The sequence below is a fragment of the Pholis gunnellus genome (genome assembly GCF_910591455.1).
Source record: "Pholis gunnellus genome assembly, chromosome: 7".
In the NCBI taxonomy this organism is placed as follows: domain Eukaryota; kingdom Metazoa; phylum Chordata; class Actinopteri; order Perciformes; family Pholidae; genus Pholis; species Pholis gunnellus.
The window spans coordinates 9,125,331-9,152,346 of record NC_136533.1 but is presented as its reverse complement, the minus strand read 5'-3'; the positions used below and the strand labels follow the sequence as shown (position 1 = coordinate 9,152,346).

Below are 27,016 nucleotides of genomic sequence, written 5' to 3'. Positions count from 1 at the left end.
TATTATTATATAATATGATATTTGATTATCATCACAGATGCATAAATGTGCATTTAAAGAGCAAATTAATACCTGGCTAAAAAGCAGTGTGTATATCTAACCACAGTTAGCGTTACCAATGGGTGTAGTAGTGTGCTCTATTGCACTGTAATCTCATCTAACAATGACATCACTGTGCACTGACACACCCTGGTGTACACCTCTACATCACTGCAGCCAGATAAGAATTAAGTTAAACCCCTGGAAGTCAGCAAAAACCACCAGAGTTTGATCTGCTGTTGAGTTGCTCTTTAATCTTGAAGCCATTTTATTTACTTGAAAACGTAAACTTTATTAGAATCAACATATAAAACAGGTACATGCATGTGAAATTTGACCTCTGCATTTAACCCATCCTGGAAATGTAGGAGCAGTAGGCTGCTGTAAAGCACCCAGCGAGTAATCATTGTCTTTCTCAAGGACACTTCGACATGCAGACAGTAGGAGCAGGGGATTGAACCGTGTGGTTAAACGACGACCATGTGCTTTTTCTGGGCACATACACTGATAAAGTTGTTATTGCAAGTCCAATAAAAATTCCTGAATCCTTGTGGTTCCATCTTGTTCTCCAGTGTAACATATCTGGCTCTTTAGCTGCTAAATGCTCCACTATGTTCACCAACTAGTCGCTAACTCTGTCCGTCGGTGGTTTGGCGCTGGGCAGGAATAGTACAGTGGGTTTGTTAGAGCTAGCAGCTTTTTGCCGATGGGAGCAGTGAGACTGAACCAAAACAATAAGGCAAAAACATTGAGCTTAAGGTGCCAAAACACTCTATAGAGTTGAAGGAAAATGTCGAGTGAATTTATAATTATTTGTGGGTTTCCTTCTATGGTCAACATCTTCTAGTAATAAGTGCAACTTAAAGTACAAATACCTTAGAATTATCCAAAATTAATTAAAGTATTTGAGTAAATACACCAGTTTCCACCACTGAGAGAGTGAGACCTGTTTGTCTCTACGTAGAGACATAACTTCAGCATAGTTTGACTTCCATTTCGGTAGAATTAACAACACAAGTGACGCCAATGTCACCTTTAAACACATTATGCTCTCACACACGAGCTGCTGACATAGTTTACACACCTGCTCTTCACACCCGCCGCCAAGAAGCTGCACACATCCACTATCAGATCCCGCCATTAATTAGCATCGACTCACATTAGCCACAGCAGCAGTGATGTTTATTTCTCCTTTGTCTTTCTCCCCGTCACCCCACAGTCATCCGGCACCACTGTCATGGTGGACATAGCAGTGATGGGAGAAGCCCACGGACTAATCACAGACCTGCTGGCTGACCCCTCTCTGCCCCCCAACACCTGCACCTCACTGCGGGCCGTCAGCAACCTGCTAACCACCCAGCTCACCTTCCAGTCGCTGCACCGGCCGCGCCCTGCTTCACTGCTTAACCCCGGCGATGCCTACACATTCTCCGACTCAGAGGAGGGACCAGAGAAAGGAGAGAAGACGTCCATCCATAAGGTAAAGACATAAATCAAGATCATGTGTCATGATTTTATAAGATATGCAGTAACAGGAAGTCTTGATGAAAGTGAGGATATTTCATCCACATATCAAAAGTCATAATTGTTAATCAAAGTTTAGTAATACAACTTTTTAGTTTTTTGTGAAACGGCAGAAATAATGGAAATGCTGTTCCCTTTATTAGGGCCAAATGATTTACACACCACACAGCGCTCCACACACATGTTAATCTTTTAGCCCATGTTGCAGCTAATGAGTGCTTCCTGCTCTCAGAGCTTTTAGCATCAAATGAAGGAGCGTATTTTCATAGAGTTGAGTGAGGAAAAATAGAGCGTGTCTACTGCTCCGAGCACTGTTCTCCCTTTCATAGCCACAGCTGTGTCAACATGACAGATGTGCAGAGCCAGACAGTGTGTATGTGTGTGTGTGTGTGTGTGTGTGTATAGTCGAGAAAAGGGAGAGGCAACATGAAGGTGAACGCATCTCTCAAAAGGTTACAAAGAGGGACGTCTATGTGTCAACAAAGCTGGACACCTCACCACAATTACAGATCCAGGTATTAATCTGAGGAAGATACCTAACCGGCCCGTCTTGGAAGCTGGCGTGTGGTCGATGGCTGCCATGCCATCAAGCCAGTAATTTGGCTGACAGGTGTTTTTTGTTTTTTTTACGTCGTCTAAAATTTGTAAAAGAAGCTAAGACAAACTGTGCCTGTGGAGCGGCCGGTGAGGCTGCCCTCATTAAGACTCTGCTCCCCAGAGATGACGTGCAGCCTCTGACTGCCCAGGAGGAGAATAGCAGGAGGAGTGAAGGTGGTTAATGCAGGAGTGGAAAGCCCTGCGCTTGCTTTTCTGCCTCTTGGCTAAGAGTTTGATGTCCATCGTAGTGCATACTGATGCCTTTCAAGCACTTTTCCTAAACCCATTTTCTGTCCGACAGCATGTTCTCCATGCTGCAAAAAAGGAGAAGCACATACTGTACATGAATACATTCAGAACTAATTATGAAATATTTGAAGTTTCATCAATCTTGCTTTTTTTACTAAACAATTATAGGGATAAGTTCAGTTATAGACTTCAATCAACACTGACATTTTTTGTGAGGATGGCCTAGTTTTTGCCATGCTGTTACCGATGGTGATGCGTGTGTTTCTGTGATGTGTTTTTTTTTTGCTTTTGGTGTGAAGGGCATTCATTAAAGAATGGAACTACGGTGCTGCAAAATCATACCGAGGAACCATTGTTCCGCTTTCAAATCAGGATTTAAACGTATATTTTTATATACTTATAGTATAGTTTTAGTATACACTGTACTGTGCAGAACACGTGTGTAATACATTTCTCTAATCGTAACAGCATCATACACAGGATGTTTTGGGGACAACCCTGGTATGTCATTTTAAATGAACTTTTGCTTGCACAAGTGTGTCAGTGCTGTCTGTGTGTGTACATGTAGTACACGCTAATTGGCCATTGTTCTTTTGTAAGTGTGTGTGTGTGTGTTTTCTATGCATTTGCCTGCCAGGTTTAGCGCTGCTGTGCCAAGCTGCTGCATAGCACCGAACAGATGGAGGCACCACAAGGGCACAGACCACTGGGAATCCCAGAGAAAGAGCAAAGACGAGACAGATTAAAGAAAGAGACTGAGAGAACCAGACAAAAGAGACTTACGGAGAGAATAAGAAGCAGAGAGGCAGAATCCCTGTGATGAAATATATCTGTGCAATGCAATACTGACATTGTATCCAATAATGTACCGTGAGGGGCATCGTTACAGCTGCCAGCCAATATCTTCCCTTCAGTGATTACTGTGTTGATTCTCTTTTGGTGCCAGATTAAATATTGTTCCTTGTTCTATCAGCTGCATCATTTGTTTTATCTTCATCTACGATCAATTTGACTGCAAACGAAGTAAATAAGCATTAACCTTATCTCCCAGGTGGGAGTACTTTAGGAACCAACACAATTACAGCCATGTTTTTTTCTTTCCTGTAGTTAGGTATGCCTGAGGATTTTATTCATTTTTAGTAAACGGAAAATGTTCCTGTGTGTGTGCAGCGTCTGAGGCGGAGTCTCCACCCTGGTCTTCTGAGGAGGATCTCTTCCACGTGGACCACCACCACCTCCGCCACAGGCCTGCCCACCATTGAGCCTGGGCCCGTCCGAAGGGACCGCAGCGCCAGCATCAAACCCCACCATGAAGCACTCACCTGCAGGTACCTGAGCTACAGCTGAACAACTGATGTTTCATTCTTCTCTCAGCATCCTATCCTCAGAAACGTACTTTTACTTGTGCTCCAGTTGCTCCCCAGAGGGAGCTACATGGAAAAAAAGAACAATTGTGTATTTCAGTACACTAATTAGGACCTACTGTGCAACATTCTACCATAGTTATACATAACTATGGTGCAACTGCTTTAAGGAAGACTCCTACAATGGCTAGCACAGTATGACACATCACTCTCAGGGTTTAGAGGTTTATTCCCAGCAGTGTGGCTGTAGTTATACCAAAGACAGCTTGAGTGAACAGTAATGGCGCAGCAGTTCGGAAGAGGATGTGTGTGCATGGGAGCCAGAATGGAAATATGCCCCACAGGCGAACGCATTAACCTGAATAACTAAGACACACAAAAACTCTCTGCACGCTGTGCTGAAGATAGCACGAGACTCAGGCTACACAGAAGTATCATGGTTCAGAAGTAGATATGTATGCATGTGATATCATTTTTATTTAGTTTTATTATATATATATATATACTTGTAATGCAATAAAATCATAAATCAGTATAACCACAAAATGTCACATAGATTTACATGTATTTGCAATTTCTATTATTATATATAAATAATGCCCTACAACGATATACATAGTTGACTGACATTTCTTTTGCTCATGCTCAGGATCATAGCGTTTTATTGTAGATCATAGTGTATAATTCCCATAGTTGTAATACATTATAATCACTTGTGTAATGCATTATAATGTGATTATCAGTTACTCTAAGTGGTGACTGTGTTTTCAAGTAAAGTAAAAATATATTTGAAGATATATATATATATATATATATATATCAAATGTTGGGGGGGCGTTGGATAGGATATGTGTAAGTACTGATGAGCGTTTGTGTGCATTCATGGGTTTGTGTGTGCATGAAAGCGTGTGTTTTTGTGCTGGGGTTTATGCTTGGCTGCATTTTGTTTTGCGTAAGCTGTTGAGAAAACCTGGCCTCAGACCGGAGTAATACAGATGCAGTGAATCAGTAGAAATGTCAAGACCCGACAGACCCATGTTGTTGAAAACACAAATAACAACAAATAATAATGTTATGTTTCGCTCGAAAATCACATTGATGCGTTGAAACTAGAATAAACACAATTTATTAGAGCAGTTATGATTACTAAGTAAAACATTTCAGCATCATTTACTGTGATCAGTGCAGAGATTGCATTCCAGACAATTACTTCGTGATTACTGTGACGTTATGTTTGGATTATCTTAGAACAGCTCATGTTTTTTATGAATTTCAAAAGGGGCAGAACATTGGAGATTCAACTTGAAAATGTTCAGCTGTGCATGTTCGTGTGTACTTGAATATGAGTTATCGTGCACACAATGTTTTTTATGATGTGGCTGCACAAGCAGTACCAGACAGCACATGCTCCCTGTCTTTAAAATATTAAGTATCTCTCAACAAGAAAGAGTCTCTTCGTTTTTTTCATCTACCTTATTCAGCTTCTCCCTTGTGGAGTTAGTGTCACAGGCATGAAAGTCCTCAGATGAAGATCAGCGTTAGTCTGTAAATACAGACGCTGCTGGGCGTCTCTGTGCTGCCAAGCAGCGCCACGGATGCTTGTCATGTGTCAAATACTGGGACAGTTAGTACATGGTGTAGGTTTGTGTGTATATGTGTGTACGTGTTGTTTAGTTTGTTTGATTTTCAAATGTTGCAAAATAACTTTTGTCAGATCTCTAAACTGAAGCTGGAGCTCAATTATTAATGGGAAAAGAACTTCAGAAAGCCACGTCTGATGCCTGACTCAAAGACACGCTGCACAGCCGGCTTGGATTCAAACAACACAGTTTCAACTGATGATAGCCTTTGTGTTGTTCGGTTGCATTTGTTTGGAAGTGTACGTGCAGACATACAGAACAACAATTGATGTATCTTGTTTCTCGCTTACTGTATTTTAGGCTAGTATTAAGACATATTTAATTCTAATAAATGAAGATTTATGCATAATAAAACCTGTCAATTTCAGACTGAATACATCTCACTAGATAAGGAGGATAGTGGCTCAATGCACTATTAACTATAGTTTGTATAGCTTACATGCTATTGCTCAGTTTATGATCCTTACCTGACCCTCAAGCAGTGTTGGATTCAAATATTAGGTGCAGTTATATTTCTGGCTTTTTTACCTTATTGGCAGTACAGTACTTACATACAGTAGAAGGTCCTCTTTCTAAATGTTCCCTGCAAACTTAGTACATTCTTCGCTGACCACTAAGAAAGCACATTACTTGCAGATTCTGGGAGTTCAGGTGAGATTATTAAACATCTCTCAACACGCTGCAGACAGCTATCCAGACACGTTTCTCTGTATTCAACTTACCAGAACGTATTCTTTGAACGTGTGACATCCTCATACTAATAAAAACTCCTACTAATGATACAGCACTTTTACAAAGACTCACCTACCAACTCACTCTTAAGATCTGTGTTTTAAATTATTTATCAATATCTGTTACTGAACAATTAAATATAAAGTTAAAATATCTCAAGAAAACTTTCAACAAGGTTACAAACTTTTAAAATTGCTTCAGTCAGGGAGGAGTCTTCAATACACATTATGTAACTGTGGATAATATAAGTGTCACATTGTGTATCTGCTGGTTGATAAAAAGCGAGTGGTTTGGTTGTTTTTTTATTCTCTCATAAACAATCAATACATAACACACTTGTTAAAATATTTACACAACAAAAACGTGGGACATGGAGATGCAGAGGCAAAAATGTAGAGAAATAAAACAAAACAATAATTGCACATTACACATACAAGGTGTCATGCATACAATTGAGCCCTTAATGTTAAATTGCCATAATAGAATAGATTAATTAATAGAAAAACTGATAAAAAAAGTCTTCTTCTGTTGACTACAGTATATCCAACCTTCAGCTCAAAGTTGTATAGTTTACTGCGCTTAGTAAAAAAATGACCTGCACACTGTCTTGTCTTGTGTCTTGAGCCCTCCAAAGAATTGCGTCCGTCGGTGACCTGTTTGGGTCTGTTTGCACATTGACAGTGTGATACTTGAACAAGTTCTGTAAATGTAAGCACACTGAGCAGCTTCTGTACACAAAGCCCTGTCGCCTGGTCTTAAAGCTCAGCCCAGCCCAGCAGCAGGCCCCAGCTATGGCCACTTATGGTGGTGCGAGTATAAACAAACACCTGGGCCTCTCCCCAGTCACCGCAACCTCACAATTAACACACACACACACACACACACACACACACACGCTTAGACACACTTTCACAGCTGCTTATTTTGGCAGGGGTTATACAGACACAATTGGAGAGAACAGAGAGTCTCTGGGTTTAGTTTACTGCAGCTGAGAGGGATCTCTTCGGAGCAACACTTCATTTGCATTTTGTTTTAGGCATTTGGCTCTTTTCCAGATGCCTAAAATTAAAAACAGAGCTGGTTAAGGCTTCCGTGACAAACTTAAACAGGACCAGTGCCTTCTGACAACCACTTGCCGTTTTTTGGGGTTAAAACTGTGATGGTTCGATGAGCAATCGGCAACCTGCCAACACATCATCTCTTAAGAGGGCTTTAACACAACAATCACAAGCTTTGGAAAGTAGTAGGGAGTGTTTTTTATGTACTTTAACCTGTATTTATTATGCTTTTCGAGAGCTCGCCAAGACGCAGTAATATCTAAATGTATTCACAGATCAAACAAACCACCAATAATCATTCATGATATGTAATGAGTCCCATCAGAAAAGTGAGAGGCAGAAATAGTTGGGTGAAGGCGAGAGAGAGAACACATGGAGGGGAGAAAATGAGCACATGGCTTCAATTGCCTTCTCTCTGCTCCATCATCATAATCTGTACAATCTTAATTAGGACATTAGGCTTCTTTTTTTCCTCCCTCCTTTTTCCATCATGTCAGCTTTCAGTGACGTACGTTGTTAAGATGGAATAACATCAACTTCAAAGCTACAATATCGCCTTCTTTATCACACAGGCCCGGTAAAAAGGGGGCGATTGAATACCTTCTATTTCCCTGAGCTCTGGCCACTGTGCTGTTATCTTCTTCACGTCATCTGGCTTGAGACTAGGTAGATTACTGGAAGCAGAAATAATGACTGCTGTGTTTATCCTGGCTTGGACACTGTCCGTTTGGGCTGTGAACCAAAGGTAATCTGTCAACCTGCTGTGAGTGGTTGAGTATAAAATCTTGGAGTAAACTGCAGCGGATAGGGGAGCGGTCAGAGGCCAGTCGGAGCTTTATTGCATGGCTCGAAACTATTCAGATAAGCAACATGGAAAATGCAGACAATGTTGCAATTCACACAGTATTTCCTATTGCAGGATAATTAACTTGATGAAGGTTTATTCTGGAGAATACCAAGGTGCTTTTGTATGAGAACAGGAGTCATTTTCTACTTCAGAGAAAAACGTAACTGTCGACAATTCACATTGGCAGTATATTAAATTGTTAAATATTAACATTTGTTAAAATGATGTGTGAGGCAAGAAAGCAATTTTGACCTTTGACCTTCGCATTATTAGCCTTGTGTGTCCGACACATAATGTTTATATTCTTCAAATTGTCTACAACACAATAGCATGTTTTGAATAAAAAAGTTAATTACGTTTTATATCATTATAATGAGGACATTTTTACTTAATAATTCATTTACTTAATAGAATTATCTGCAAAGTCACAAAAGGATTACAACAAACTTATCTAGAGCTGAGAATTAATTTGTCAATCGACAGAAATGTCATTCACAAATATTTTCATGCCAGATATCAACTCTATAATGCTTCTCAAAGGTGAATATTTGCTGTAATTAATAGTGAATGTAAGCGTGTAGGTTCTGTTGGTAGGTTGTACGCACAATGAAGCATTTTGAAAATGTCTTTTTAGACTTTGGGAAATTGCTTTTTTTTCACTATTTGCTAGTTTCTATTGATATTTTATAGACCAAACAGTAAATCGATTAATTAAAGAAATAATTATCAGATTAATTTATAATAAATCAAATTAATAGGTAGTTGCAGCCCTAATTATATCTGCAAAACATTGATTGACAAAGTTTTTAATTTGTTAAATTCGGTAACAACTTATAGCATCAACATCATAATTAACGTTTTGTTAAGTTCGTTAAGGTTGGAGATTGTTGTTGTTGGTTAAAGAATGAAAGACTCCACACTGACTTGAAGCACAAGAGAGGACATGTTTTTCTTTTTTTCAATATCTAACCAAAATGTTAACCTTTTTGTTGTCGAAATCTAACCACACAACAGGATGCAGGTTGTTTGTTTGACCGAACAAACATATTTGCAGACAGCAGTTACATTCTTCCCAAAGTTATCAGGCCAAAGAAATGATTTTCTTTGAGACACGGTTGAAACATAAACAAAGCATAAGTGTATTTTGTCTTGGTACTGTAGGTACATCTCACTGGGACAGTTAAATTACTGTAACTACAGTGCTAACCACTGTAACTACTCTTCAGAAGATTTTCTGTGATAAAAGCAGAGTCACCCGATACATGACTGACAGATTCCTCGAGTGGAGGCGGCCGGCTTTCTTATTTACATTCAGTGCCGAAGGCTCAATGTCAGTAGCTGAGGTTATTCTGCTGCATTAGCAGAATAGGAAGAGTGTCTGCCAGTTCTTCAACTTTCATTAAAAGTAAACCTTTTAAGCCAAGCGCTGCTGCCTGCCCAGACCCCCCTGACAATAATGTACTAACTGTTCGCCCGCCAAACTATCAAACTATTTTATATTCCACACCTGCTAGGCATTACACACAGTGGTCCAACCTGGCCATGCAAACACAACAGAACTGCCTTTGTTGGGGCCTCAGGGCCATTAGGCAGGGTGGGTACAGCTCAAAAGTGTTCAAGAAACAATTTATCAGAAGGAGATAGACACACTATGGGACTTTGTGCTCCCTGTGACACCATGCTCTAACGGCAGGCATTTCCTGCCCCGAAAAGGCAGGTTTTACAACATTTAGAGAGAGGTATTTTAATTGGAAACACCTACATGTACAGCTTGACAGTGGCCTCAGTGGAGAAACATGGAAAAGCTGTTGAGAGCAGCTCGGGAGGCTAACAATAATTTGTCATAAAGCTCAAAGAGGGTGGGCTCAATTTCTTATGAGTCATGTATAACAGCGCCAGTACCAGCAACTGTTTCAAATTGGTTTGGTTTATTCTCATTGCATTGTGTTAATGTGTGCATCCATTAAGTTCATTAATGAGTATTCTTCTTGAAGCATCTGTACAACGTCTGTTTCATGTGGGGACAGCACAGTAGGAATCCCATTAAAAAATGTTTCTTGACAACTTCTGCCAACCGGTTAGACATCAAAGACAGATGTAGTGAATGGCGTTATTCCCAATTCTTTGGCGCAGCTACAGACAGCAAAGGCTTGCACATTTTGCTCTCTACAAACAAACACACATGTACAGTACCCGTCTGCATTTGTCCCCCAATGTTTTTTATTTTAACATTTTCTGTTTATTTTGGTTTTTAATCATCTGTTCTGAATTTTATCTCATCCTACAAAAATTACTTATTCTAGCATTTGATTTACAGATGTTTTAATACACATTTGGATGCAATATGTCTTAGAAGAAGATAAATTTGACCCAGAAAATGTGTTGTGTAGTTTCATAGCATTGAGGTTGAACATGTTTTTCTTTAAAGATCATTCAAATTGATTCATTCTGACATATATATGCAGTAGTCTGAGATGCAACACAGCGCCAGCTGCAAATACCACAGAATTACAACAGGGAACGTCAAATATGACATTTCCCTTTAATGCACTTTATCTCTAACCTGTGACACACCTCTCGTCTACAGCTGTGGGAGACCATACATCAGACTGAGCCATGGAGAGGGTTCAATAGACAAGGGAGACAGGATACCACGGTCAGGTATGCTCTCAGTCTACTTCCCTCCTATCACTACCACCACTTCCTCCCAGCAGCAAAGTAGGCACATATCAATTATCTCTTCTCAGGCTGCCTGCACCCATTACAATGATACGAAATCAGACTTCTGTTTAAAGCACTTCTGCCATCGGACACACTATAAGACATGTTTTGATTCAGAGGCGTGGCAGCAGTCACTGAGACGTGTTGTGAACAAGAGCACCCAGCATCTCTGGGAGTTTGAGAATTGCAGAAAATAACCAGCTGTAACAAAGTGGGATTATAGGATGGGGATTTACCAGAGAAGTAAATTCAACACCCCCCAAAAAGCCGGATGATATGCATCAGTTTATCAGTTTTCCTCTAGGCCGCAGTGTGACATCCCTTTGTTTTTGTCTTTTACTAGCGGAGGACCAAGTGGTGGCGTCATCAGACTATGACAGCACCCACGAAGCCAACCACAGTGACAGCAGTGATGTAGCACACACAGAGGAGGACACAGAGGAAGGAAAAAACCCTGCCCAGAATGTCATCCTCCACCCACTAATACCTCCTGAGGTAAGGCGAGGCAGAACGACTGCTCCTACAATAGAACTCTGTTAATAAGACACAACAATATCGGGACATGCATTATTAACATTGTATCTATTTGTCTCAATGCTTTTCATCACTTGTCCACAGGACAAACCAATTCTGGCTCCAGAGCCGTTAGTTATGGTGGACTTAGAGCCTTTGATGAGTCAGCTAAATAATTGGAACTTCCCCATCTTCAGTTTGATGGAGAAGACAAATGGGAAATGCGGACGGATCCTCAGTCAGGTGAGCACATCTGAGAACACCAACGACTAAGCTCAGAGGTCTGCCAGAGTGTCAATAAAACTATTGATTGTTTGCATAATGATGGAGAAATTTCCAGCAATAAAATGCTTGAAAGTAATAAAAACTGCTGAGTAACATTATGTTTGTTAGCATTTATAAATGAATAGACTAGCGTGTCATTGCAGAGATGATTATGCCCCTCTTAAATGTGATGTGATGATTATCCGAGCCTTGTGATGTTCACAGGCCCTCTTTTTGTCTTTCAGGTCTCCTACAGGCTCTTTGAAGACACTGGCCTGTTTGAGACCTTCAAGATCCCTGTAAATGAATTCATGAACTACTTCCATGCCCTTGAGAATGGTTACAGAGACATACCATGTAAGCTTGAACCACTCTCTCCTCGTGTTTTTGAGTTTGCTTCAGTTTTCTTGTAGTCTTGTTTGCAGCTGTAACAATGAAACCAGCCACTAGAGGGACATGTAATACCGTCATATATGACTGTTTGCAGCCTTTATGTTGTGACAAGAAACAGCCTAACAGTGCGCCCTGGTGGGGAAGATCTGACAGACTTGTTAAAATATATTTTCTGACCCAGATCACAACCGGGTCCACGCCACAGATGTGCTTCATGCGGTCTGGTACCTCACCACGCAGGCTGTGCCTGGTCTGCCCAGCCTCATTACTGACCACGGCTCTGCCAGTGACTCAGGTGTGTCCGTTAGTACATACATGCAGCCATTTGCATGTCCTGGTGGGAGTGCTGGTGTGTATGTGAATCCATCACTCACTAAAAGTCTGTTAGAAGTTGTCACATTAAGAACATGTGAGCTCTGCATACCTTTTTGTCGAGTTTTCTAACTTTTAATAAGCCATGTATTATCATAAAGACTGTCTATATGTAGGCCAGACTTCTTTATTTATTTTTTTACCATCTGCCTGCAGCTTCACTGTGAGCCATCTCATTAATGTCGGAGCATCAAACCTGCAGGAGTGTGTGTTCTTATCCTACTCACAGTTTGTCTTATCTTACTCAGGCTTTTGGCACTTGCAGTTACGTACCAAACACTATTTGAAGTCTAGAACTCCATGAAATTGCAGGCAGATTAGACTTCCCTCTCACCCATATTTCCATAACCTCATTTGTATGCCTTACTAGGGCCATCCCTTTGATCCACATATAAGTGGATTTGAATGTTCAAGTGTGTGTTATTGCGCGTGTGTGTGTGTGTGTGTGCTCCAGAGTGCGTGTGTATTTAGGCATGTGCACATGAAAGTACATTGTGTGTTTGTGTAAATTATGCCACCCTGCTCTTCAACCCCCTCTCTTTGTCTGGTCCCCTGCGGCTAGACTCCGACAGTGGAATAACACACAGTCATATGGGCTTCCTGGTTTCAAAGACCTACACTGTGTCAGAAGATGGTTACGGCTGCCTGTCAGGCCTCATACCTGCTCTGGAGCTCATGGCCCTTTATGTGGCCGCTGCAATGCACGACTACGACCACCCTGGGCGGACCAATGCTTTCCTCGTGGCCACCAGTGCCCCACAGGTACTCGTGCTATTCAGCCAAGAGAATGTCATCTGATTTTGAGCAAAGTCAGTAGAAGTCCAATCGCTTAATTTACTGTTACACACTCAGTGTTTCGTTGTAATCAACAAGTTGATCATTTGATTGCCAATTTTCTTCCACTTTGTCTATTTCACTGCCAAACTGCACTGGCAAACCTGATGCGAATCATCAACCTTTGACGGCACAATCAGACAATCACCAGTTACAGTAGCTTCCCGTGGCTTTTAGAAATTGACAAGCAAAGAGGAGGAAATGTCAGTGTTGGATTTGTAAAAGTATTTTCTGTCTAGACATGCGTACTAAATGTAGGTAAACACGCCGTCATAATACGAAAAGATTGCTTATCAATCAGAAGGTAGCAGTGTAGTGCAGTGGCTCTATTCCTCTTGACAATACGAACACACTTGAAACATTTTAGTCATCTACATCATCCACTCTCTTGAGTAGTGTATATACAGGGATGCTGGATTCACATACAATAATTTGTGTACTTGTTCATGTAAATGTAAAGTGTTTGTGTGTTTGCAGGCAGTGCTTTACAACGACCGATCCGTCCTGGAAAACCACCACGCTGCCTCAGCCTGGAACCTCTTCATGTCGCAGCCGGAGTACAACTTCCTCGTCAACCTGAACCACGGGGAGTTCAAGCGTTTCCGTTTCCTGGTCATTGAGGCCATATTGGCCACTGATCTGAAGAAGCACTTTGACTTCCTAGCTGAGTTCAATGCCAAGGTAGTTCTAGAATCAACTGTTTGACATTAAATGTCCAAATATGTGACTTTTAGATCCGAAGACTTTATGAATGTAGTGATTAAATCCTATGAAAATGTTAAGTTGACAACATCATGAACTTAAAAACTTCTCTGATTGTTCATTGACCTTTGATTTAAGTCATTTGGGGGGTTTTGGATTATAGGTCAACTCTATGAATACCTTACCTCACATAGTAAAATGTTTACGTTTTATTTTATTTTGTTGTCTTTGGAAACTGAATGATGAATTTTCCGGACAAACTCTAAATTGTATTATTCAGTTGTATGAGTCCAAAAGTATGAGAGGTGCTTGTCTCGTACATTCATACCTCAGCTCTCTTAATATTGAAAAGAAAAGATTTATGAGAAATGTCCAGTGGTTTTCGAAGAACAGGTCTGTTTGTGCAGAACATTGCAGCACTTGGAGTATGTTCCGCTCAAGTTCATGACACAAAGTGCCCTGCAGCTTTTCAAGAACTGCAGACAGAATGTTGGCTTTGGATTTGAGGTTTTTCCATTTTGAGTATTAGTACAGTGGTGGTGCTCGATGGCCAGGGCCTGTCAGCTAGCACTGAGCTTGCTGGCTTGGCAGCAAAAGTAACAGCAATGTCTCTTACCGCAGAGCACCCCGCTCTGCTCTTCCTTGAATCAAATTAGCTTTCTGTGAAGTACCCATCAAGTTTCTCACTTGATCTCGTCAGCTTCTTGAATTATTAGGTGAGAATGATAAGACTCCTGCTCCCTCTTCAGATCTGAAGCTCATAAAGCAAAACTAGAAATAACAAATTCATTCAAACAGTGTTGTTATCAATGCAAGCGTTAAGCTCATGTGTTTGAGCGCTACGGCGTCTGTACAAATAAGTTAATAATCAAAAAGTGCACCGATTTAGTTATATCTTACACAAACTGTGAGCGGTCAAAATGTATTTAAAGCATAGTAATAAAAACCTTCATGTAACTCATAATAAGAGTGGGAGGTACAATTAAAATGCCTTAAAATAAACCTTTTACCTGAGACATTAAAATGAATACACAATCTTTGAACAACAGGTGAATGGTATCACATTAACATAATATCCACATATCAAATGCTGACAACATATTTGAATATGTTAAATATTAAATGTCTGTCTGTCGATCCCTTAGGTGGGTGATGATCCATCCACGGGTATTGACTGGTCTAATGAGAACGACAGGTTGCTGGTCTGCCAGATGTGCATTAAACTGGCTGACATCAACGGGCCTCTGAAGCACAAGGACCTGCATCTGCTGTGGACCGAGGGCATCGTCAACGAGTTCTATGAACAGGTGTGTGAACTGTCTCCAATGGAAACTTAGACCTTGTTTGTATTTGCTTAAGTAAAGATCAATCTATTGTCATGATTACGTGAAGAGGGAAACGAACACGTGTTCAGTATAACACACTGTCCAATGTGGTAAATGGTTTTGGTGTCAGTGTTATTGTAATTTCTGAGGACGTCATTTTAAATTTTGGTTTATATAAATATTATAACATATATGTTATTCCAACCCAAGCTTCTCATCGTTTAAGTTATGGCATGAAGAATGTAACACTTTATTTCATTCTGAAAGCTTTTAGGTTCAGTAAACAAGAAATAAACAGTTTTAAATGTAACACAATATCAAGTTCCAGCAGCTGTGGTTTGGAGCTCTCACGTGACTTGAAACGTAATCATACAACACAGACAGTACAAGAATGAATGTGAAACTTGATAACAATGCGTGGATGTGCATGTTTGTATTGATGTGCTTGTGAGGATCCTCCTTCACTATCCACACACCCTTACCTTGAAGGATACGTCTGATGTTGCTCTGTATGTTTATTGTCCATGAATCCCATTAACAGATCAGAATCTACAATGACTTGATCCAACTAACAAGTGGTGTCTGTGTTTCTATTAGTCTTATGTATCTGATGACTTTGTGCCATAGACCTCCATTGCTGACCAAATACTAAAACTCATACAGCCAATGAGTCTCACTATTGCACTTCATGACATGTTCCTTCATTACTATTAGGACAATTTTAAGTCGATCTCACATACGGTACACTGTTCTTAAATACTCACTAACCCACCAAATGTGAATTATTCCATAGCTGAAAATAAACCCCAACAAATACACATATATTTTCCTGTTTTACACTTGTTTAGAAATTATTTGTTATTTATTTTAACATTAAAATGACATAAGAAATGTAGGTATTTGTGATGTTTTTTAAGATTTACATTTTGTAGAAACAAATGGGCAGAACACATTTATAGTTTTGATCTTTTCATGGGATTTGTTTAACAAAAATAAAGACAACATGTAGAAAATGTGGTAAAACTATACGCCTTATCTTACTCTTAACATGCATATGATACCCATAATTCAAACTTTAACCCTGAAACCAACCTCTAAACCTCTTCACTTTAATCTGATCTCTAACCTACTACAACTTCCTCACTTTGCAAATGTCCTCATTCTTCAGACCTAAAAATATAACTGGTGAAACACAAACAAATATACACATTCACATACAGAGTGGGTAAATATACTGTATTTAATCTACTTGAATTTGCCTCAAATAAAGTAGAGGAGCTGAACAGAAGGACTCCTGTCTGTGTGTTTCAGAAGTTAATTATATTTAGTCTCAAAGAAGCCGGTGGCTTTATTGTCAGTGTAATAAAATAATGTGTAATTGTGGCCTCATGTTGAAGTGACCACCTTATTAGGTACACTTGTACAATCTATTGCGATTCAACACAACAGCTCTTCCATCATTTTCACCTTGACTAAGTTCATCATGTTCAGTTTTTGTTATATACTAAATTCAAGTATATGTTTATTACTGAGGTAATAGTTAGAGGTGGTGTTGTAATGGACTACATTACTGTATATTGTGTTTGTATTATGCAGTCGAGTACAACACCACTACTAACTATGACCACAATGCTTAACAGAGTAATTCAATTCAATTCAATTAATTCAGGTGTACCTAATAAAGTGGCCACAGTGCTGCTACTGATCAACTGAACCTAATGCCATGCTCAGTGACCTTTGTTACAGTACAGTAAGCTCAAGCTCAGGCCCTTATGTACCCTGCTAGTTCAGATAGGTGACACAATCAGCTTGGTACAAGCCTCTCTGAGGTCTATGGGGGCGGACTCACAGACCCTGGGCGCCTCGCGGAAGAACTGCTCTTCAGTGACAATAGATTCAGGCAACCGTCGTTCAGGTGGAGCAGAAGCCTGCGATTACACTGACCTCCTTGAAAGTCCAACAACTTTAAAAAGTAAAAACAGCGGCAAAGCAATACAACTTCTCGTCAATACAGAACATGTTCAGGCATGCATACAAAGCATACACGCCGTCAAACACATACACAAACACGCTGTCATGGAGCGACAAGAAAACATGCCGACAGAGCCTCGAGGATAAGATTTGTTCGCCATGCTGACAGAATCGCTGAAATTGATTATGATGTGTGAACTGGGATCTGGGTGTCTTGAATCTGAAACGCAATGCTGGATGAATCTCTGGGCTTACAGTGCCTTACACTATACATATAACTCCCAAATATGAGCAGTCTTGTATTTATTTAGATAGCTCCATGAGAATACAGCTGTTTCTTAAACATATCTCATAGACATGAGATAGCTTACCTTGCAATGCCTCTGAATTCCACCCAGCTGTTTAGGACGTAGTAATGGTGGCAGCTGGATCTCAGAGCTCCGCCTCCTCTTCTTTTATGTACGCTCACCTGTCGAGAAATTCCAACAAGTGGCAGATCCATCTCAGATCCCTTCTTTTGATGACTCTCATTGTGCCTAACATGAAAAGCTCACCGTTCTGCGGCAACAAAAGCATGCTACTGTAAAGTGTATGGGATGACACTTGAGGTCAGTTTCCAAGGGAACCAGGAAACCTCTCTATAGCTGCTGTTTATTGCCATCCATACAGACGTCATTGACACATGCTGCTGCCCCACAGCCTTCCCAGTGATTTCTATATTCATCGGGCCTTTGTGTGAGTGATATTCATGGATGCTTTTGACTCATTTCCATACACAGCTTTAAAGGAGTCACAGTATGCTGATTCCTAGGTTCTTTCATTTTATTATTGGTTTCTAATAGAACATGTTTACATCCATTAATGTACAAAAAGCTCTTGTATTCAGCCTTTGTCTTAACATATCAATTGCCCTGCTGGGCAACAGCTTGGGTCCATGTTAACTTCCTGTTAGCTGATGTCCTTCACACACTCTGCAAACGGAAATAAAACGGGACACATTTGCAATGTTTGCATTGAAAACTGTGAAATGGTCGATATATTGTATAGTTGTTACATCAAATACAGAAATCCTGACGGCTCGCTTAAAGGCACAGTTTCTAAATACGGCCTGTATGTATTTCCCCATGGTTTAAGCTTTTCAATACTTTCACTGTATTTGTATGGCAATTAGACCTGCTTTATAATATAAAAGACATATAAAGCACACGTTTTACATTATGGGACCAGCTTCCCCCTTTTGTTCCACCTTTAGATGTTTTGAGAGCTGACAGTTCCTCAAATAATTGTCTTTGGTCTTAACTCTCTGATGCAGTTGGCGCTGTACTGCACTGTTGAAACTGTACCATTCTTAATATTATAGTGAAACAAATAATTCAATAGACATTGGCTTGACATCTTTCCCACTTATGCATTTCGGCCTGAATGACTCAGTTCTTTTGCATGTTGGAAGGTGAATCATGCCATGTCTTGACATTCACGAACTAATGTGGGCCATGCTTCATGTAGGGCGATGAGGAGTCCAGCCAGGGCCTCACGATCAGCCCCTTCATGGACCGAGCGGCACCACAGTTGGCCAAACTCCAGGAATCGTTCATCACACACATTGTGGGACCGCTGTGCAACTCCTACGACTCGGCCAGCCTCATTCCTGGACGATGGGTGGAGCCCAACCCAGAGGCAGAGGAGCCAGAGATCACTGAGAATGAGGAAGAGGATGATGAGGACACTGCAGAGGAAGACACGTCCACCAGCTCAGAAGCATCACGTAAGAACTTGTCTAAAATGAAAACTATAAACCTGAAGTAGTAATGCAAGCATAAACAGGAAGTGATCAGAGACATGTGAACTTTTGCATGAAATTGCTTGTTATAGCCATGTGTTCTCTTTAATTAAAGGGATTTGATTATATAATATGATCTTCTGAAGGACATTAAGCAGTGGTTTCTCATGTGAACGATGGGAAATAAATTGAGCAGATTTTTGTAACTTAAAAAAACATTGCAACATTAGATTGCAAAGCCTCTGATCAGAACACTGTATGTTATTAATGCTAGTGAGAACTAATTAAAAAGCCAAAGGGAAGTGACGTTTTTTAGTAAGCCTCTTGACCAGACTGGGAGTAGCACTGTACATGTTGTCGTGTGTATTTGTACAACACATCAGTCCCCCACAGTTTTAATAATTATTGGTGAAGATTGGTGATTGACACTGGTTGAGCTACTTGGAGCTGCTTTTGTGTTGTTGTTCAGCCTCTGTCAAAAAGGTCCGGCCACACAGTCTGACAGAGAGACCAATCACTTGAAGCTAGAGGCGGTTGGTTTGCTTGCTGATGAATGACTGCAACTGTTGGTTACTTTTCCATTCGGACAAAGTGTAAAATCAGTTGAAAACATTTCTTTTCCAGAGAAAGGAACATCCAAGAACAGAAGGAAAGTCTTCACCCAGATCACCCACCACCTGCTGGAGAACCACGAGATGTGGAAGAAGGTAATCGCAGAGGAGGCCCAGAAACAGGGCCAAGGAGCAGAATCTGTCCATTTAAACAATGTAGCCGAGCCAATCCTGGCTATTCACGAGGAGGAGGAGGAGCCAGGCAGCCGAGAGGAGCTGGTAGAAGGAGAGGATCCAGAGGAGGGGGTGGAGGAACCAGAGTGGCCCGTTTCTCCGCAGGAGGACTCTAAACCTCCAGTGGAACTAGCGGAGGGGGACCCACAGTGAAACAGCCTATTGGAGATATGGCGCCAGTTAGGGCAAGGACATGAAGAAGTATTTCTTGTTTTCTTATCCTATCAACTGACTCCTGTCTTTGCCAGCACTTCACTTTGACACAACACTGTAGATGTTTGGGAAATGTGTGCCTATACAGAAAAAAAAAAAACAGGGTGGGAAAATTTGTGCTTTACACATTTTATCTGAATATCTGGTTTCACCAAACAGTTAAAGGAGCTTTCCATTTTGCAATACAGGATTATTTGTGTACTTTGGGATACAGACTCTTTTGCTACTGTCAAGAGAAGAGGAAAACTGCTCGCACAGACCTCAACCCAATGTGGTAACACAGGACTGCAGAAATTTGCTGCCAATTTATACATAATTATTTTCTGAATGCAATTATATATATAGACATCACAGTTACTTGTACTTGTGTTTCAATTTTAGCAAGAGTTTTTGAGGTCTCACATGGGCCGTAATATGTTTTCTTTTTCTATATATGGATTATAAAGGGAGTCAATCAAATGAGGAACATTGGCGTATCATTTATTCCTTCCAACTTCAGCCAAAATGAATCACTCAACCATAGGATGTAGCATATGAAATCAAATGATAGCACTTTTTTGTCTTACATTTGTTGCCAATTAAGTACTTTATACGATTTGGTGTAGCCGTATTACTTTATGGTTGGAGACTCGAGGCTCCTTACACTCTGTATTTGCGTGTGTGCGTGTGTGTGTCTGCATGTTTAAATTAGTGCGCTCAAATGCACAATCCTTCTGCAGAGGACATAGATAGATTTAGCAGATTTATCCGTGCCATCTCTGGTCTCCAGCCCCAAGGTGAACATAGTGGTCATTACAGGGTTCACTGTTTCAAATGTAGTCCAGAGGCCTGCTCTGACGAGGCAACAAAGGGATGTTGGAAATGAATCTGGGCTGAATACAAAACCAAAAAAGGGAATATTGTACACAGAACATACAGTAATACTACCAAAGTGTTAAAGGACGAACTAACTAAATATATTCAACAAAAGTCACTAAAATAAATGAGATGTAAAATCATACAAAGTTCTTTGAAGATGGCCATAGGTAGACTAACTAATACACTGTCCTACAACTTTTTTGTCTTTTTATTTGTTGTTTTTTTGCAATTTTTGACTCTCTGACTATGTATTTGGATTCGGTGTGCTGTATTATAGTCTTTATTTACTGGTTGTCATTATGTAAAAACCTGCAAATGATGCTGACCTTCAACCCTCAGGAAAAACTCAACTGTTGAAATTCAAAGTAAACATCTGTATCACCTGTGAGACAGTATGTTACAGTTACGGTTACAAATATGCAGGGATAGTAAGCTAGATTTCAATATGTTCATAAAAGGCCAAGAGCCCTTTGACTATTATAACATCTTTGCATCTAAACACAGTGCATCTTTCTGGATTCTTCTCCTGGCACCTCAGGGAGACATTTATTCTCCCAGAGTTAAATGCAGACAGGACTCCAGAGGTCTTCTGCAAGTGTAAGTACAATCTGATAAATCAAATCTGTTGCTCTAATAATACACAGGGAAGTCAAGGTTGATAAAAGTGTGTTGGTGCAAGACTGAGAGCTGCAACAATTCTCTGAGGCTAAATAGCTGTCTGATGCCAGTAGAAAATATTGCTCTTATTGAAATGGATATACATTGTAGTAAAAGTTACATTTTCAGTAATGGCCAAGACGACGGTGATGGCATGTTATTTAACTTTTACTCTTTGAAACATCAAGTTTGTCATTTGGATTTTCTCCCAATGTTCCGTCTCTTATACTTAGTCCTTGTGAATTCATCCCAACATTTGGCCCTAAAAGTTTGTGTTCCATCCCTTTTTATGGTGGAAAATAAAATTAGTCGCACAGTGTGATTATATTCAGAGTTGACATTGTCTACCTATAATGCACATCTTTGGGTCATTGTTTTCTTATTGCTTCACGATCACTGTGATAATAAGAAAAAAAAGGTAGTGAGTATGTTAGTTGTAGCGATCGTCACCCCAGACATTCAATTGATTAAATCAATGAAGCAAAGAGAAAGTGCACTCCAAGAGATTCCAACAGACATTAAAAACATTGTTTCTAAAAACATGACTTGTAACTCTACATGATAACATTACTGACTTCAAGTTGCATGATATCCCCTAAGTTCAACCAAGAAAAAAGCCATCAGGTAAACCAATTACATAACTGACTGCACTGTCGCTTGAGTAGGATGCAAAATGTCACTGAAGAATATCCCACTTTGCCTCAATAATTCACATTCACATCGAAAAAGTGTTTGAGAGACCACAACTAGATCTTGAGTTGAACAAGTGAAGTGCTCTACACTGAGTCACACACGAGTGCAGTAAGGCAATATGTTCTGATGACCTACATGCACATTTGAATCTCTTGTGCGCTGGTATCTCAGCTCATATTGTACCACATCTCTCCTCCACAATCTCATTTCTTTACACTGATCTATAAAAGGCTGCACAGAACACAAGTCAACCTGTAGACAGGCTATGATAGAGCTTTCCTGTGATGTAAATTACAATGGTTGTAGAGCTTCAGGCCCCTTTGTCCTGCATTGACATGTTCTAATACCACCCAATGTTCCCAGCTGAGGTGACTACATCCGTAATGGCCTGTTAACTGCTGCCCTGACGCGGCTCTCTGCTACAGTGTAAAGGGGAAGAGGACGAACTCAGGAACTGCAGCTTTTAGGCTAAACAAGTTGAATATAATTGGTTGACCCACTGATTAGAAAGGCATTAGACAGCAAATCAGATCAAACTTGAGGCAGCCACTGAATCAGACACTGAATGCGTTGCCTCACTCGTATTTTAAAATCCCTCCGGTTGTCTCTATGTTGCCTGCAATTCATCCCTAATGAGCTATATAATCATCATTACATATACAATAAACACATTTTATTCAGCATTTAAAAAAACCTGATGTGATCAAACCAATGTAACATAGGCAAGCAATTCAATACAATACCACTAAAGTGGTCCAGAATTATAAATATATATAATTACATCAACTTAAACTCTTAAACTCTTTCAACCTCCTGCTTTGTGAATGTATAAATAACGTATACAGTGTGTGTGTGTGTGTGTGTGTGTGTGTGTGTGTGTGTGTGTGTGTGTGTGTGTGTGTGTGTGTGAGTGCGTGTGTGCGTGTGTGCGTGCGTGTGCGTGTGTGAGAGCAAGATAATGTGTGTTTGTATCTGTGTTTGTTTGATTTCTTCCATTGGCCTCTCTAATGTGACTTTATTTGGCTAGCGTTTACTGTTGAGCAGAGGCTCACTCACGAGTAGAGGTGATGAAATAACGAAGGGTAAAGTGATGCAGGAAGTTGTTCTTCAATTCTTCTCAGATGCTCAGATGAAATTGTTATTCACAGAAGGTCCTATAGCATATTTGTCCTTGCGCTTCCTCTTTGATCTGCCAAGTGCTCAGTGTGCAGATCAGAGATCCTCACTGGCAACAGCAGTCGAGCATGCATCCCACGTCTCTCATCTTTAAAGGTGATGAGATTCTGTCCACTGTGTTAGTTTGTTGGGGGTCTCTCTCTCTTTTTTTTGTGATGCATTTTGTCCCCTGTCACATCAGTCTGAAGTCAATACTTTTGAACTGATCCAGTATATCAGGTCTGACAGTGTATTCTTTGTGTCTTAATTGGTTTTATTTCATTGTCATATACTTATTCACACATAAAGCATAATTGTAACCATGGGAAACAAACAAGCTTTACAATTATGTAAAACAAAATGAGATGAGTATTTTTATATAGTTGACACATGATTAAATAATTGCTTTCTTCTCACTAGTACCTTGCACTTATCACATGTACTAATACTTACACAAGGAAGAATATGTCCAAATACACAGTATTTGTGAAAGTAAAATAATCTTGCAGGTTGACGCTCCATTTTGTACAATATACATATATGCTGTACAGTAGAGAAATTTTAAAACTACAAAAACTCTTTTAGATATACATTATTTATTTTTACCATTTTGTAATTTAGACACTATACTGTAGCTTCAATATTGCCAGACTTACTGGAAGTGCCTATATTGGTATTATGTATCATACAGTGAATATATTTGAAGATCATTAGAAGTTGTCACAAACTGAACCATGTGGATGTTGTAATGTGAATACATTGAATTACAAGACTATAATTTCTGTGGTATCCCCGTGTCTGTGTTGTGTTTATTTTCCATCTTTGATTTAAGTTTAGAAATGACTTTATATTAAAATCTACAAGGTACATCATTTCCTTTGAAGATCTAGGTGTTGCGCTTCATCAAGAGCACCTTTGTGCTAGAACACAGTTTAAGTCTAGAACCTATAGAGTCTTATCCATTTTCTAATCATTTTAAAGTGTTATTCAAATGCTTTTCAGAAATATTTGGCTATGTTGATTTGGTCAGAAGCAGACCAAAGATACTCCACAAGCCCCTCACAGAATGAGTAAGTCAGTCCATTGACAAAAACAAACATTCTGTCGTGTTTGAAGATTGTAGTTGATATTACCCAGTGCTATGACCACATAATAATTCACTGTTACCAAGGTAACAGCCAATTTAGCATCTAATTAGGTGGTTAAAACAGTAGGTTATGTTTACCTGTATAGAGAGAGGTATCATTCATAACAAGCGGTCTGCTGTACTCATGGCAACAGAGAAACTTGGAAAATGAGGTCTGACCAGCTGCTGTGTCTCAACAGAGGAATATTATGATCTTATCTGTCTATCTATGAAGCATTAAAGATGCAATGGCACCCACACGTATTTCATCTGACTTTCTTTCATGAAAATTGTCTTTGGGATGAATTAAGAAAAAGCTGAAACCAACAACAATCCAATTAATGCAAAGAACTTGACTCCATTTTGAAATTTGATTGAACCTTAAGGGTTTGTTAGCCTTTATGACTAATTTTATTGACTAATTTTATTGACTAATTTTATTGACTAATTCCACGGCTTTCCACAAAGTTTTGTGACTTGTTAAATTAGATAGATATAGAGCGCGGAACTCACTATATTTGAACACAAGTTTAAAGAAAGGCGAAGTCCCTATTGACCACCATGGGACCATGTTTTGGAAAAATTAGGTAGGGTCATCAACTGCGAGAGAAAAATAATTTTTTTATGCTGTTTGAATTGCACCATGAATTACACATTTTCGTTTTTGTCACAAAACTGTTGAAGTATAAGACTGTAAAAATATACGTTATTCAAAAGACTACACAGCCAAAGGTTACATAAAGCAACGAGTGTTTCGTAGCAACGGGTCCTGCTTGTTCTCTCTCTTCCCGGAGCATGGCTAAGCTAAATAGCTAGTTATCTGATGTATATTATATGAGAGATGTAGTTGCATGCGAGAGAAATATGCCTCCAGTGCTTTCTTCCGGAAAGAGTTTATTTTAACCCAAAACTTGATCTATTCCTAAACCTATCCCGGTAGGTTTGTCACCTTAACCTAAGGAGATTTCTGACAGAATGGGCAAATTTCTCCCATGTGCATTATATTTAGTTCACTGAGCAGTTTCACACAAAAGGTACTTCGACAAACAAACTGCGTCATGTGTAAATCATGCCACAATTCAAACGGGATCAAGAAACTAATAATCTCTCGCCATTGACTACCATACATATTTTCTCTCTATAGCCATGGATGAGCAAGAAATCTGCTACATTATTACAGTATCTAGATTTTTGAGGATAATTGATTTGCTGATGGTTTATGATTGAAGACAGTTTGGCTAAAAAAGCTTATCAGTTTAATTTTACAGTGAGTGTAGAGTTTAAAGGTCCCAATGCACTCCACTTAACTGCAACAAAGTCGGCAGTGACTTAACAAGTAGTCCACCTATCTCAATCAGGATCATATTTTTTCTGTTGACATGAGTCAAATCAATCTAAATGACATAGTTATGCCATCATATCTTGTTTTTTTTATAAGTGAGACACCCTTGAAAGCTGTAAACACTTCATACTGTAGTAAGCAGAGGGTGAATAACAAATCCATGCATGTTGTCTGAGCTAAATGATACAGTCCCTCTAGTGAATGAATGCCACGTGCTGCAGGTCTAATATATTCGTTATTTAATACGGGAACTGAATCATGGCTTTGTGTTGAGGGTATACCGACACATTAACACTTCACCGCTTAAAGCGTAAGTCTGGCTTATGCTGGATATTAGTTTTCGCAGCTCTCGATCTTCATCACATCACGTGTGCCTCCCTGTGAACACGTTGCTCCCTGTATACACCCTGTCGCCTCCAGTGTAACCGTCTTCTCCGCCGCCGAGGAGCGTGTCGGCTGCAGTGTGAGTATCGGTGCCTTTATTAGAAGAGGATCGCTGTCGGTGAAGTCTTTCGAGACAACAGGATCCTTCTGCCTCAATTTGTATCTTAGAATAAGAAGCTAGAGACGTCTTTGAGGGAGAAGGTTGAAGCTTCGAGTTGGGTAAGTAGCATGATTTCCTCTGTCACAGAAAAAAAAAGCACGCGCCTATTGTTTTCTTGACAGTTTATTTTCAGGACTAGAATTAAGTAAAGTTGCAGCGATGTGATTTGAGATGACTCGTAAAAGCAGGTGATCGACCGAAACTGCCCCAGTTTAGGTGCGTTTTCGTCCACCTGTTTTAATGTTTCAAACATTTTAAATTTGAGCATGAACACCTAAATGAAAACGCCAACATTTGTGCAACAAACACTGCAGGAAACTTTTTACGCTTGGCTGATGTTGAAATGGTGTATCGATTAAAAAACGAACAATATAAAAAAACGAAAACAGAGGATTTAATCATGACGCAGCCTATACGAAGCATGTGACTCACTGAAGAGACGAAACATGTAAACCAAATTAGATCATATAACTTTATGTTTATGTTTTTTTGTGTGTATCAGATCTGTCTGGAGCCATGAGCAGACTGTAAAACATCAATTACATATTTACATCATATTTGATCATTTGTAGGTTTTAATGACATCATGACACCACAGTGCATCCTTTTCTTCTGTAATGTTTTAATGGCACAGGAGAATTCACTTCGGTCAAAGTTTTGTGTTTTTTTTTATATTAAATCTATTAAAAAGGCTTTATAATAGGCTGTATAATATTTA

The 27,016-nt window shown here is 39.7% G+C and overlaps 1 protein-coding gene across 1 annotated transcript in view; it reads left to right on the top strand.

Annotated features, from left to right (window-relative positions):
* LOC306698173 (cGMP-inhibited 3',5'-cyclic phosphodiesterase 3A-like) overlaps positions 1 to 20,024 on the top strand; it is a gene marked incomplete at its 5' end in the record, with an annotated part of 62,455 nt that extends 42,431 nt beyond the window's left edge. Inside the window, 12 exons of the mRNA XM_079162381.1 lie at positions 1,259 to 1,519; positions 3,580 to 3,737; positions 10,638 to 10,711; positions 11,115 to 11,266; positions 11,390 to 11,527; positions 11,794 to 11,905; positions 12,123 to 12,236; positions 12,876 to 13,075; positions 13,625 to 13,828; positions 14,995 to 15,156; positions 18,652 to 18,910; positions 19,550 to 20,024. Coding sequence (XP_079018507.1) covers positions 1,259 to 1,519; positions 3,580 to 3,737; positions 10,638 to 10,711; positions 11,115 to 11,266; positions 11,390 to 11,527; positions 11,794 to 11,905; positions 12,123 to 12,236; positions 12,876 to 13,075; positions 13,625 to 13,828; positions 14,995 to 15,156; positions 18,652 to 18,910; positions 19,550 to 19,863 — 2,148 coding nt within the window. The 3' untranslated portion in view covers positions 19,864 to 20,024. The remainder of the gene's footprint in view (positions 1 to 1,258; positions 1,520 to 3,579; positions 3,738 to 10,637; positions 10,712 to 11,114; positions 11,267 to 11,389; positions 11,528 to 11,793; positions 11,906 to 12,122; positions 12,237 to 12,875; positions 13,076 to 13,624; positions 13,829 to 14,994; positions 15,157 to 18,651; positions 18,911 to 19,549) is intronic.
* Between the last annotated feature and the right edge of the window lie 6,992 nt (positions 20,025 to 27,016).